Source organism: Anomaloglossus baeobatrachus, chromosome 6 (genome assembly GCF_048569485.1).
Source record: "Anomaloglossus baeobatrachus isolate aAnoBae1 chromosome 6, aAnoBae1.hap1, whole genome shotgun sequence".
Classification (NCBI taxonomy): Eukaryota; Metazoa; Chordata; class Amphibia; order Anura; family Aromobatidae; genus Anomaloglossus; species Anomaloglossus baeobatrachus.
Window position 1 is genome coordinate 238,946,381 of NC_134358.1, and position 14,181 is coordinate 238,960,561.

General features: G+C 48.9%; 1 protein-coding gene across 3 annotated transcripts in view; it reads left to right on the forward strand.

Annotated features, from left to right (window-relative positions):
- MAK (male germ cell associated kinase) overlaps positions 1 to 14,181 on the forward strand; it is a 116,821-nt gene that overhangs the window by 45,443 nt on the left and 57,197 nt on the right. For all 3 annotated transcript variants that reach the window (XM_075314763.1, XM_075314762.1, XM_075314764.1), the window contains exons 2-3: positions 2,703 to 2,978; positions 10,118 to 10,172. In XM_075314763.1, coding sequence (XP_075170878.1) covers positions 2,878 to 2,978; positions 10,118 to 10,172 — 156 coding nt within the window. In that variant the 5' untranslated portion in view covers positions 2,703 to 2,877. The remainder of the gene's footprint in view (positions 1 to 2,702; positions 2,979 to 10,117; positions 10,173 to 14,181) is intronic.

The window sequence follows — 14,181 nt, forward strand, 5'->3', positions numbered from 1 at the left end:
CAGTCCGATGTTTCTCTCGCACCCATAGACTTGTATGAGTGCGAGTGAATATGGCTTTCGCATATACCTGCAACATGCGGCGATTGGTTTCTTCCACGTGAGAAAAAAATGGCAGATGGGAACTGCTTGATAAAGTAACATTGGTTCAAGTGGAGTATGTTGTTTCTTTTTGTTGTTTTTTTTTATTAATTGTATTCCACTCAGCCAATTTTGCTCACTTGTGTCCTATACCTACGGCTATGTGTACACGCTGCAGATTTGGGGCAAACATTTTTGCATTAAATCTGCACCTTCTGGAAGAAAAATGCACCAAAAAAACCATGCGGTTTTGGTGAATAGTTTTTCTATGTGTTTTTTTTTTTTATTTTGGTGAAGTCAATAGCTGGAAGGGCTAAAAAACACAGAAAAAAATGCTTCAACAATTGACGTGCTGCAGATTTTTTCTGCACCAAAATCTGCAAGGAACAAAAAAACAACGTGCTCACAGCACTTCAGAAATGTCATAGACTTTGCTGGCTTCAGGCATGCAGATTTGGTGAAGATTTATCGAAAAACGCACCATTTGCACAGGTCCTAGCATATCACTCAGTAGGCATAGGCTGCCAATGTTCTTGGCAGCACAAGTTCTGTTTGCACAGGACGATGCAGCACATTTTATCCAGTGCAGAAAAGATCATTTTATTCGATGAAGTAGTGTTTTGATGATCAGCATCTTGTTACGCTGCAAGATAATCGTGAAATAAACATTAAAGAAGGCTTGTTATCTTATCTTTCAGTATAAATTCAGCTTAATATCAGGGGGCTTCCTCTGCCAGTTCATTGGCACTCCTGCGGCATGTTCCCAGGATGTCTATGGTAGCTAAAGGCCTAATATTGACCTCCAGGCTTGATAGGCTGTCCATCAGTAGAATACTAAGCATAATACTTTCCACTACATCACCAGAGCAGTGTATAATGAAAGTGATTAAAGAATCACATGCCTAAAGCGGGCTTTACACACTGCGATATCGGTCCCGATATCGCTAGTGTGGGTACCCGCCCCCATCTGTTGCGCGACACGGGCAAATGGCTGCCCGTGCCGCACAACATCGCCCAGACCCGTCACACATACTTACCTGCCCGGCGACGTCGCTGTGACCGGCGAACCGCCTCCTTTCTAAGGGGGCAGTCCGTGCGGCGTCACAGCGATGTCACTGAGCGGCTGCCCAATAGCAGCGGAGGGGCGGAGCTGAGCGGGACGTAACATCCCGCCCACCTCCTTCCTTCCCCATAGTGGCCGGGAGGCAGGTAAGGAGAGCTTCCTCGTTCCTGCGGTGTCATACGGAGCGATGTGTGCTGCCGCAGGAACGAGGAGCAACCTCGTTACTGCTGCAGTAACGATTTTTGAGAATGGACACCCATCGGTGCGATTTTGCAAGTTTTTGCAACGATGCAAAATCGCTCATCGGTGTCACACGCAACGGCATCGCTAATGCGGCCGGATGTGCGTCACCAATTCCGTGACCCCAACGAGTTCGCATTAGCGATGTCATAGCGTGTAAAGCCCCCTTTAGTCCTTAAAGAAAAAAAGAACAAACCAAAACCCTCAAGAATTTAGAAGTATAACAAGAAAATGATACTTCTGTAGTACAAGTAGTTAGAGGAACTGCTTGTTTTTCATTTATATCTGCCCTTCTCTGACCCTATGAAGCCAGAGCTGTCAATCAAAGAAGAGGGAGGGGAAGGTGGAGACAGAGGGAAAACAAGCCGGTGGGAAGGAGCACTTAAAGGAAACCTTTTATCTTATGCTAATGAGCATGTGGACTAGTCCCAAGGGCGATAAATCCCCCGACTAGCCGCTCTCTTAGCATGGTAGCACCCTCACAGGGGTGTCCTAACATGCTATTCAATGCAGCATCATCAGCGGTGACACGAGTTCCTGTGTTCTCTGTGACTGCGCTTCTGAATGCTGGTCACTTGCAGTCATGCGCAGTAGACCTCTCTGAAGCCAGGACGCATACACCCGGCTTTATACTGCGCATGACGTGTCCAGCATTCAGAAGTGTGGTCACAGCGAACACAGGTACTCACAGCACTGCTGGGAATCCTGAATTGAATAGCATGTTAGCATGCTCCTGTGGGTGTACTACCATGCTAAGAGGGCGGACTAGTCAGGAGATATAACGCCCTTGGTACTAGTCCCTGCGCTCATTAGCATAAGGTAAAAGATCTTTAAAAATACTTTTTCTAAAGATCTCTTTATCTATGCTAGTGTATACAGGGACGGTTAGGCAGGGATTAGCAATATGCACTGGACCCGGGGAGGGTGAGTAAAGCACAATTTTGTTTTTTGTTGTTTTTTTTTTCTTTAAACAATCTAGAGCCGTTTTCTGAAACTGGAATACCTCTTTAAGAATCCAAATAATGAAAAACAACAGTAGCATTTTATTTAACAATAAAACATAACTTATTATGGGGAAAAATGCAAAATTGGTATCAACACATACTTAACTTATTCTATAGACTTATGATCTTGTTATTCTCACTGGGCAGAATAAAATCATGTCAGAATTGTTTTGCTTTTTAATTTGTTTTAATCCCGACGATCAGAAACAGAATAAAAGTTATAAAAAATCGTATGGGCCCCAAAAACGTTTGAGTTGAATCTAATGCTTTGCACCATTTATATACTGAGTGTGTTTTGTTTTTTTCTTTCCTTTTAGGTTCACATTGAGGAATGGCAACATCAGGGGGGACTGCCCATATTCTTCAGTCTAACAGTTAAGCCATAAATGAGCCATTCAGATGAATATCCGTACAGTTCATATATTATCACTTCTCAGCTGCTATTTACTGTAGGCACAATCTGTTCAGCTCTTTATAAAGCAGGCTGCGAAGATGAACCGCTATACAACATTCAAGCAGCTTGGAGATGGCACATATGGGAGTGTGCTGATGGGGAAAAGCAATGAGTCTGGGGAACTTGTGGCTATTAAAAAGTAAGTGAATGTCCAACCGCAAAAAGGTCGTAATGGCAGATACTAATACAGCTTTTAAAAAAGGTTCGGATGCTTTTCTCACAACTAATTGCATTGTGAGGTATAAAGAATCCCGCGACAATGTACAAGGGTCTGTGCGCACTGGGAAAATATGTTTCTTAAGCAAAATCCGCACCTTCTGGCAGAATTCCGCACCTGCGGCAAAAACCACACGCAAAATCCGCATCCTGTTTTACCACGGTTTGTTGCGGTTTTGCTGCGAATTTTCCGTGGTTGTGTCTCTGCGGTTTTTAACCATTATTTAATGACAATACCGCAGGTACCTGCGGAAAACAAGTGACATGCTGCTGCTTTTTGGTGCAGAAATTCTGCAGGAAAACGTGTAGGGAAAAAAAAAGCAGTGTGCGCACAGCATTTTGTATATCTCATAGATTTTGCTGGGGAAGGACTGCATGAACTTTATGAACAAAAACCACACCTTTTCTGCAGCAAAAACAGCGGCAAATCCACGGCAAAAAACGCAGTGTGCGCACAAGGCCTAAAGGTGGAGAAAGGTTGAACTTAAAGGGAACCATTCACCAGGTTTTTCCCTTATGAGCTGAAGCTACCACCAGTGAGTTCTTATGTACAGTATTCTGGAATGCTGTATATAAGTGCCCAAGCTGCTCTCTATAACATAAAAAACACCTTTATAATACTCACTTAAGGGACGGTCTGGTGTCGCTGTACTCGGTCCGGCGAATCCTTTCTTTTTGCGATTGCTGTCCTAATACCCATCCCTGTGTGCATGATGCATACTGTGTCATTAACCGAGAGGCCTCTATTGGGCTCCTGCGCAGGCACACTTTGATTTGCCTGGCTAAGGGCAGAGCGGTGTACTGTAGTGCACATTTGCTGGCGGTCTTTGACCTTTTCTCGCTCCAGCACATTACAGTACTTTCCTCAGCAGGGCAGGTCAAGGAGTGCAATGGAGGCCTCTGTGTGAATGAAGCAGGACGTGTTATGCACACGCGTGTGGGCAGGAGGATGCTGATCCCACAAGATGGAAGAGGCACCGGACTGACAGCAACAACACCCATCGTACCGGACTGAAGTATTATAAAAATGTTTTTTACATTCTACACAGTGGCTTGGGCTTTTATATACAGTATTCTGGAATGCTGTATATAACAGCTCACTGGTGGTGGCCGCAGCTCATAAGGGAAAAACCTGGTGGCAGGTTCCCTTTAATGAACCAGTGTCTCTTTCTTCATCGTTCCTTATGGGAGACCCAGACCATGGGGTGTATAGCTTCTGCCTCCGGAGGACACACAAAGTACTACACTAAAAGTGCAGCTCCTCCCTCCGAGCATATACACCCCCTGGATGACAAATCTAACCAGTTCAATGCTTTGTGTTCAGGAGGTCACACACACACATGCATTCTCTGAATTTTGATTTTTGATTTCAAAGATTTGGAAGAAAAGCGGGTCCAGTCTGGACTCCCGGCATGTCCCTTCTCACCCCACTGTGTCGGCGGTGCTGTTAAGGTTGATTTTACAAGGCTGGAGCCTTCACATGCCGCGCTCCTTCACCATCCCCTGAGGCTCTGGCTTGAAGTGGGAGCCATCACGGTTCTCACTGCTTTGCAGGAGACCGGTCTCCATCCGCAGCCCTTTCAGGATCCTGCCGGACGGAGCGCTCACCCCCCAGGGACCTGGCACCTGCGTCTCACAAGCTAAGTACTGAGACGTTATTACCACAGAAAGTGGTCTTTCCAGGGGTCCTTTGTACTTTATATATTGGGGAGAGTGTGTTATATGACTGTGTTAACATTTCCGGCCGGTTCTCCGGTTTTCACTGGAGAACCGCGCCGATGGTGCCTGCACGCTGGCCGCATGTTTAAATCTAGGCCCCGGCTTCGCCTGAGGCCTAGTTTCGATTTCACTGCCCCTGCATGTCAGTCATGCAGAGGGACAGTGCGGCTCCGCCCAGCGGCTGTTCAGCACAGGGAACGGACACTCCTCACTGAGGAAAGATTCCCTCCCCTGTATACCTCATTTGCCCGCTCTCAGAGTAGGCCCCGCCCCCTCTCCTCGCTCCGGCGCCATTTTATCAGCGTTCTCAATGTCTGCATAACCACATTGTGACAAATGGGGGCCTGGGCTGGGGGATCTGGAGGGCACAGAGATGTCTCTATGTTAAACGGTCTGGCAAGCCACAACCTCCGGTTGTGCAGCTGCTTATATACTCTGTTTATATACTCTGCTGGGGGTTATTCTGGACAGAGCCCCCACTTCTGCAGCATGTCTCACATCAGAGCAAGGCTGCAAGGCTGTTCTTAATATGCACTGCATGTAGACTCGTACTGCCTGTACCGAGCACATAAACACAGTGGTCCCTCAGCCTGGAAGCTCATCAGTGGTCCCTCCAGCTGCTCCGGCTCCGGTGGCTGAACCCCCGGTTTGGGTAGAATCCCTCTCTCCAGGGGACAGCTGTCCCGGACTCTGCTGAGCATGCATCAGCCCCCTTCTCAGGGCGCTTCTGCTGCTACGGCTCGCTCAGCAAAGCTCACAGAGGACTCTTCATCTGGTCTCAGACCTCGTCCTCCTAAAATGGAGACGCAGGGTCCCCTGTCCTTCCTCGTCCCGCAGCTCTGATTCACGAGCTGACTCGCAGGACAAGGAGGATGTCTTTACTAGGGGCTCGGACGCTACTTCATGTACCCCATTGATCTGTCCGAAGGTGACGCAGATGCTAATGATTTGATTGCGTCCATTATATTTGTACTGGACCTCAATCCGCCTGTATCAGGGGAGCATCCCCCTCTGGCAGAAAGGCATCAGTATACCTTAAGAGAACAAGGAGTGTGTTCCTTAACCACTCCAGTTTTTCAGCCCACTGTGACCAAGCCCAGAGCCTGTCCTGACAGACGCTCCCAAAGCGTGGTTCTGATGACTGTTTCCCCCTTCCACCAGAGGTGGTCAAGGAGTGGGCTCATTCACCAAGGGTGGACCCTCCGGTGTCTAGACTTTCAGCCCGTATAGTTGTATCAGTGGCTGACGGCACCTCTCTAAGGATCCCACTGCCCGCCAGGTTGACCTTCTAGCCAAATCTATATATGAGGCGGCAGGGGCCTCGTTCTCCCCATCTTTTGCAGCAGTGCGGGCTCTCAAAGCCATCTCTGCTTCTCTGGAGGAGATGCATTCCCTCACCAGGGACCTTATGCCCGAAATGGTTGCCTTATCTTCCAGGCTTCAGTCTTTTCATCCTATGCCATGTCTGCCATGCTGGAGACTGCCACCGCACTGCGGTGGCCTCGGCTACTTCCCTCGCTATCCGCAGGCTCCTGTGGCTTCGAGAGTGGAAGGCAGATGCTTCTTAAGAAGTTCCTTGCTGGGCTCCCTTTTGCTGGGACCAGTCTATTCGGTGAACAACTGGATGAAATTATTAAGGAAGCTTTTGGCAGGAAGAGTACTTCCATGCCACAAACCCAGGAAACCTGTCCAGGGCAGGAACCAGTCGAGGTTTCGTTCCTTTCGTTCCTCTAACTGGTCGTCCTCTAAGCCCTCGGCCTCGTCCACTAACTCAGCCAAGGTCCGTAAACCAACTGGCGCATGAAGCCGCGTCCTCAGAAGTCCGCAGGAGCTGCTGCCACCAAGGCAGCCTCCTCTTGATTATCTGGCCGCGCCAGCAACGTCCTTGGTCGTTGGCAGGTTCTCCCACTTGGGCGACGTGTGGTTTCAACACGTCTTCGATCAGTGGGTGTGGGTTACCATCTCCCACGGCTGCAGAATAGAATTCTATCTAGCCCGCCAAACAGAAGGTCGTGGCATTCTTGCAGGCCTGTGGAGTAATTGTACCAGTTCCCGACTGGGAACGGTCCTGAGATTTCTACTCAAATCTCTTCCTAGTCCCCGAAGAGGACGGTGCCTTCCGACCTGGATCTCAAGCTTCTCAACAAGCATGTTCAGGTGCGGCATTTTTGCATGGAATCTCTGCGATCAGTCAATGACCCAAGGAGATTTCTTAGCATCCATTGACATCAGAGATGTCTATCTGCATGTGCCAATCGCAGTTTCACACCAGCGTTGGCTACGTTTTGTAATCGGAGAGGAGCATTTCCAATTCGTGGCTCTCCCCTTCGGGTTAGCCACGGCCCTTTGTGTATTCACCAAGGTCATGGCAGCAGTGGTTGCGGTTCTGCACCTCCAGGGGTTGGCAGTGATTCCTTACCTGGACGACCTTCTAGTCAAGGCTTCATCCAGTGCAGACTGTCAGCGGAGTGTCTCGCTCACTCTCGCCACGCTTGCAAGTCCACTCTGACCCCGACCCAGGAACTTACGTACCTAGGGATGCAATTCAAGACTCTGCTGGCACTTGTGAAGCTGCCCTTAGTCAAACAGCAGTCCCTTCATCTGGCGGTTCGCTCTCTGCTGAGGCTCCGCCGTCATTCCATCAGGCACCTCATGCAGGTGCTGGGTCAGATGGTGGCGTCAATGGAAGCGGTTCCCTTTGCCAGTTCCATCTGCGTCCCCTGCAGCTGGACATTCTCCGCTGTTGGGACAAGCGGACCTCTTCCTTGCACAGGCTGGTGGCTCTGTCGCCACAGACCAGGAGCTCTCTTTAGTGGTGGCTTCGGCCCCGCTCTCTCTGTCCCAGGGACGCTCTTTTCTGGCCCCGTCATGGGTGATTCTCACCACGGATGCCAGTCTATCCGGCTGGGGAGCAGTGTTTCTCCACCACCGAGCACAGGGCACTTGGACTCCGTCCGAATCAGCCCTCTCAATCAATGTGCTGGAAATCAGAGCTGTGCTCCTAGCTCTCGTAGCTTTTCACCACCTGTCGGCGGGCAAGCACATTCGAGTCCAGTCAGACAACGCGACAGCAGTTGCCTACATCAATCACCAGGGCGGGACTCGCAGCGCCTAGCCCTGTTGGAAATTCAACGCATCCTTCAGTGGACGGAAGACTCCAAGTCCACCATATCCGCAGTCCACATCCCAGGCGTAGAAAACTGGGAGGCAGATTATCTCAGCCGTCAAACCGTGGACAGCGGCGAGTGGTCCCTGCATCCGGCAGTGTTCCGGTCAATCTGCCGCAGGTGGAGCACGCCGGAAGTGGATCTAATGGCATCCTGGCACAACAACAAGGTCCCGGTTTACGTTGCTCGCTCCCACGATCCTCAGGCCTTGGCGGCGGACGTGCTGGTTCAGGATTGGTCCCAGTTCCGTCTGGCCTACGTGTTTCCCCCTCTAGCTCTCTTGCCCAGAGTCCTGTGCAGGATCAGAATGGAGGGCCGTCGGGTCGTACTCATCGCCCCAGACTGGCCCAGGCGAGCTTGGTTCCCAGACCTGCTCCGTCTGTCCGTAGAGCTGCCGTGGCATCTCCCGGACCACCCAGACCTTCTCTCACAGGGTCCGTTTTCCGCCAGAATTCTGCGGCTCTCAGATTGACGGCGTGGCTCTTGAGCCTTGGATCCTTACGGCTTCAGGCATTCCTTCCGAGGTCATCTCCACTATGACTCAGGCTCGGAAGTCTTCCTCGGCCAGGATTTACCACAGGACTTGGAGAATTTTCCTGTCCTGGTGTCGCTCTTCCGGCCATGCTCCTTGGCTGTTTTCCTTGCCGACCATCCTGTCCTTTCTACAGTCCGGTCTGCAGCTAGGACTGTCCCTCAATTCCCTCAAGGGACAGGTCTCGGCTCTGTCAGTGTTGTTCCAGCGGCGTATCGCCCGACTGGCCCAGGTGCGCACCTTCATGCAGGGCGCATCTCACATCATTCCGCCTTACCGGCGGCCTCTGGATCCCTGGGACCTTAATCTGGTCCTCACGGCCTTACGGAAACCCCCCTTTGAGCCTCTTTGGGAGGTTTCGTTGTTTCGTCTTTCACAGAAGGTGGTCTTTCTGGTGGCCATAACTTCTCTCAGGAGAGTCTCTGATTTGACTGTGCTCTCTTCGGAGTCACCCTTTTTGTTTTTTTTCACCAAGACAAGGTGGTTCTCTGTCTGACTCCGGGCTTTCTCCCTAAGGTGGTGTCTCTTTTCCACCTTAACCAGGACATTTCATTGCCTTCCCTTTGTCCGGCCCCTGTGCATCGCTTTGAGAAAGCGTTGCATACTTTGGATTTGGTGCGGGCGCTCCGGATCTGTGTCACGCACCGCCGCTCTTAGGCGGTGCACCTCTCTTTTTGTGCTAACTACGGGTCAGCGCAAGGGTCTCTCGGCTTCTACACCGACCTTAGCTCGTTGGATTAGGTCGGCCATATCCGATGCCTACCAATGTTCTCAGGTGCCCCCACCGCCAGGGATTAAGGCGCATTCGACCAGAGCTGTCGGTGCCTCCTGGGCTTTCAGGCACCAGGCTACGGCTCAGCAGGTTTGTCAGGCTGCCAATTGGTCTAGTCTGCACACCTTTTCGAAGCACTACCAAGTGCATGCTCATGCTTCGGCAGATGCGAGCTTGGGCAGACGCATCCTTCAGGCGGCTGTCGCCCATTTGTGAAGTTAGGTTTTACCTACTTCTCAGTTCTGTTTATTTCCCACCCATGGACTGCTTTGAGACGTCCCATGGTCTGGGTCTCCCATAAGGAACGATGAAGAAAAAGAGAATTTTGTTACTTACCGTAAATTCTTTTTCTTATAGTTCCGACATGGGAGACCCAGCACCCTCCCTGTTGCCGGTTGGCAGTTTCTTGTTCCGTGTGTTTTCACCGGCTGTTGTTGTAGACAGAGGTTCTGGTTATTCCGGGTTTTACTCTATCTCTACTTATGGGTGGATGTCCTCCTTCAGCTTTTGCACTAAACTGGTTAGATTTGTCATCCAGGGGGTGTATATGCTCGGAGGGAGGAGCTGCACTTTTAGTGTAGTACTTTGTGTGTCCTCCGGAGGCAGAAGCTATACACCCCATGGTCTGGGTCTCCCATGTCGGAACTATAAGAAAAAGAATTTACGGTAAGTAACAAAATTCTCTTTTTTTCCTTCTATGTATCTATGTAGTAAATGCAAAAATATGTAAATGTCACAAAATATTAATATTTGTAATCCTAAAACCATAATGATTGTGATTACAACTACTTGTAGTAGGGGCATTATTTTGTATTTACAACTGTGTAATATAATGTAATGTAAATTGATTCCCCTTTGTTGTCTTGCTACAGAATGAAAAGAAAATTTTACTCTTGGGATGAGTGCATGAATTTAAGAGAAGTAAAGGTAAAATTACTTCGAGCTAAACTAAGATGGTAGAAAGGGCGGGGGGGGGGTTAGTGAGTTCCCTAGCATTTTACATTAGTAGAGACCTTTGGCACCACTTGTAGCAGTTCTGGTCGAGGACTATAGATTCCATAACCCTGGTTTTCAAGGAAATTCATTGGTATGATTTCCCCCCCAGAAAAATATAAAAGTATATAAATATAATATATAAATGTAGCTCTTTCAAAGTCAAGTCCAGCATTCCCCCTACATGGACAGTTGGTTCCTGCGTTACTCATAAATCAGAGTGTAAATTAGTATGCAAGTTCCCTGCCAAAACCCACTGTCCCTTGCTTTACTGACAGCCTCTGTGCTGTGCCACTTCAGGCAAAGGAACCAGCAGTCAAGCAATAGTGTCACATGTGCTGAACTCATACATTCCTCTTAGACTTTGGTATAGTACTTCATAAATTCATCAAAACTATAGATCTCACAAATCTGATTTTAAAGGGGATTTGTGAGCAGGATTTCACCCCCACCAAAAAAACAAACAAACAACAAAAACCTATTTATTTGTGTATGTAAGGCTATGTGTGCAAGTTGAGTATTTACATGAATTTACGCTGCGATCTGCACCGCAGTGTAACTGCATGCGTCCTGCATCCCCAGCATAATCTATGAAGATTATGCAGGAGCCGTGCGCAGGTGGCGTATTAGAGTGCAGCGCTTCGGCTGCTGCCGGAAGCGCGCGTTCTAAGAAGTGACATGTCACTTCTTTTGTGCGTATTGGTTGTAATTTCAGTCTCTCTCTCTGTCTGTCTGTCGGTCTCTGTATCTCCCTGTCTGTCGGTCTCTCTCTCTCTCTCTGTCGGTCTATCCCTCTCCCCCCTCTCTCATACTACGCGCTGTCAGCGGGGACGTCACTGAGGTAATGCCGGTGTGTGTGCGGTGATGATGAGGGCTGTAGTGTCGGAATGTGTGCGGGGATGTCGGGATGTGTGCGGGGATGTCAGGATGTGTGCGGGGATGTCGGGATGTGTGCGGGGATGTCGGGATGTGTGCGGGGATGTCGGGATGTGTGCGGGGATGTCGGAGGTAATGGGTTGTGTGCGGGGATGTCGGGATGTGTGCGGGGATGTCGGGATGTGTGCGGGGATGTCGGGATGTGTGCGGGGATGTCGGGATGTGTGCGGGGATGTCGGGATGTGTGCGGTAATGTCGGGATGTGTGCGGGGATGTCAGCGGTAATATCGGGATGTGTGCGGGAATGTCGGCGGTAATGTCGGGATGTGTGCGGGGATGTGGGCGGTAATGTCAGGATGTGTGCGGGGATGTCGGATGTAATGTCAGGATGTGTGTGGGGATGTCGGAGGTAATGTCGGGATGTGTGCGGGGATGTCGGGATGCGTGCGGGGATGTCGGCGGTAATGTCCGGATGTGTGCGGGGATGCCGGGATGTGTGCGGGGATGTCGGCGGTAAGGTCAGGATGTGTGCAGGGATGTCGGAGGTAATCTCGGGATGTGTGTGGGGATGTCGGGATGTGTGCAGGGACATCGGTGGTAATGTCGGGATGTGTGCGGGGACGTCTCTCAAGATACCCGCGGCCACAGGTCTCGGGTAGAGGACTCGAGCTGGCCGTGGGTGACCTGAGTGACGGCACCGGTGATCGCGCGGCTCACTGCAGTCACTCAGATTTGCGGTCACAGGTGAGTCCTTCACCGGTGACCGCAAATCAAGCCGCGTCACACGGACAGAGCCGCGCGATCACAATGAAGTCGGGTGAAGTTCACCCGAGTTCATTCTGATCGCGCGGCTGTCTCCCACAGCAAGCCATGTGCTCTTTTTGACATTCCAATCCCAGTTGGCTCTGCTGCAAGTCTATGGGGATGCAGCAGAGCCGAGTGGGACCGCACTGTCAAAAATGTGCGCTCTGGATGCTTTTCCCATGGCAGAGCAAGCATCCAGAATGCATGAATTCTGCAGGAATGTGCGCACGTTGCGTTCTGCCGAATGCGTCTCAGAACACAGCTTTTCGGCTGCGTTCTGAGATGCACATGCAGTGACTATTTTACGCTGCGTAATAGAATGCAACGTGCGCACATAGCCTAACTCATTCAATGGCATATCCAGCAATCCCATTGAGAAATCAGCATGTGGATTGATATGTAAATTAAGTCGAAGACCTATTGTAGATCTGAAGCCTCTGTCACTCCAGTTCTATACCATGCCCAGAGCCACCTTCTCCTGATTGATTGACAACCTCTGTGCTGTGTGATTTCATGCAAAGGAATCGTCAGTCAAGCAGGAGGTGGCGTCGCTGGGTGGGCAAAAGAGCTTGAGTGACAGAGGTTTCAGATCTAGAATTACTCTTAAGTCTCATATGCATATTATTATTATTAACGTGCTTACACACTCACAAGGGTAACAGAGGAGAGAAGGACTAACTAGGTGAATTGCAGCACCTGCACCCAACTTTGCCCCATACAGGCTAGGAAAGACCCTAACACAACTAAACCTCCTCGGACCTGGCTACCTGAAAGGCCGTCAAGGGGTTTCTCGTACATCCTCAGGAACCAAAGGGAAGGCTGTGACACAATGCTAACAAAGGAAGTATGCTGAGAGACATGAGTACCCAAGGTGTGCAACTAACATGTATACGAAGGATAGACAGAGGGAAAATAAACACAACCAAGAAACAAGTGGAATACTTGAAAACTCCCAGACACTCAAACGAATAGAAAAGAAAGTTTACCATGCAGGATAAACCCCTAACTGAGGAGCAGGAACGCCAAACACCTATGCACCTGGAAATATAGTCTGTAAAGAAGGTAGGAGAAAATTGAGTATCAAATGACCAACCCAAAATGTGGTAGGACAGAACCAAAATAGGAAATGGATAACAACTGAAGAGAAGCAAACCAGAAAAAGGAAAGCAAGGACAAGAGAACCATCAGAATTTGGACAGAGACAAAACTGGCTGCAGCTCAACAGGAAGCAGAATTGACCATGCTGCACAAAGTCACCGGATAGAGTCCTAAAACTGAGCTATGACATATCAAATCAAATGATAATTTCTCAGTAACAGAAGAACAGACTAACCATGTAAAGAATTGCTGGCCTTGTCTTTTAAAAAGTTGCACATGCATATAAATAGTTTGCGGGGTACAATCCTGCTGATTACTTTTTAACATGTAATTTAATTTTTTTTTTTAAAGCTGACAGCATTGTTGATCTGCTGTTGACGTCCATATTCACCTTCATTGACTTTATGAAAAACAAGATTTTCATTTTAGGGAATATACAATGATTTGATCTGACTTTTATGAAAAATGTGGTGATAGCAAATTAGTTTTTTTTTTTTATTATTTCTTTATTTTTTAATAAGAAAAAGGGGGGTAGGTGATTTCACGTTTTATAGATATTGCTATTTTTTTTTCTTCAGGTTCATAAATTAACATCTGTACTCTAAATTAGCACAGTCTGATATAATTGCAGCTAAAGACAGGCAAATGAAGTTAGGAAAAGCAGAGTTTTAGAAGGCATTTATAAATAAAGGTTTAGTTACTCTCTAAAGTGAACCTGTTACTGTATGTAGAGAAAAAAAATCGCTATTAACCTGCAAATATGGGGTAAATCTGCAGGTTAATAGTATTCTAAGCCGTTGGCTGCCACACTAAAAGACTAGCTATCGGGAGGAGATGAACTTTATTCCTGCCTGGCAGCCTTTGATTGTCAGTCATAGAGGTGCAGCCCAGCCGGCACAGGCTCGGAACACTGTGAGCGGCATTTGTAACTGTACCACGCCACTGACTGACCGCTTGTGGTGCAGCACATCATTGCTGAATCGGTTGTCAGTCAGTGCTGTAGTTGTACTTACCGCTCAAGGTACTGAGCGGTGACTGAAGCTGTGCCTCTATGATAGAAAACCAAAGGCTGCCAGGCGGGAATGAAGTTAATCTCCTCCCGGTAGCCAGACTTTCAGTATGGCAGCCACACGGGTTTAGAATGCTATTAATCTGCAGATTAACA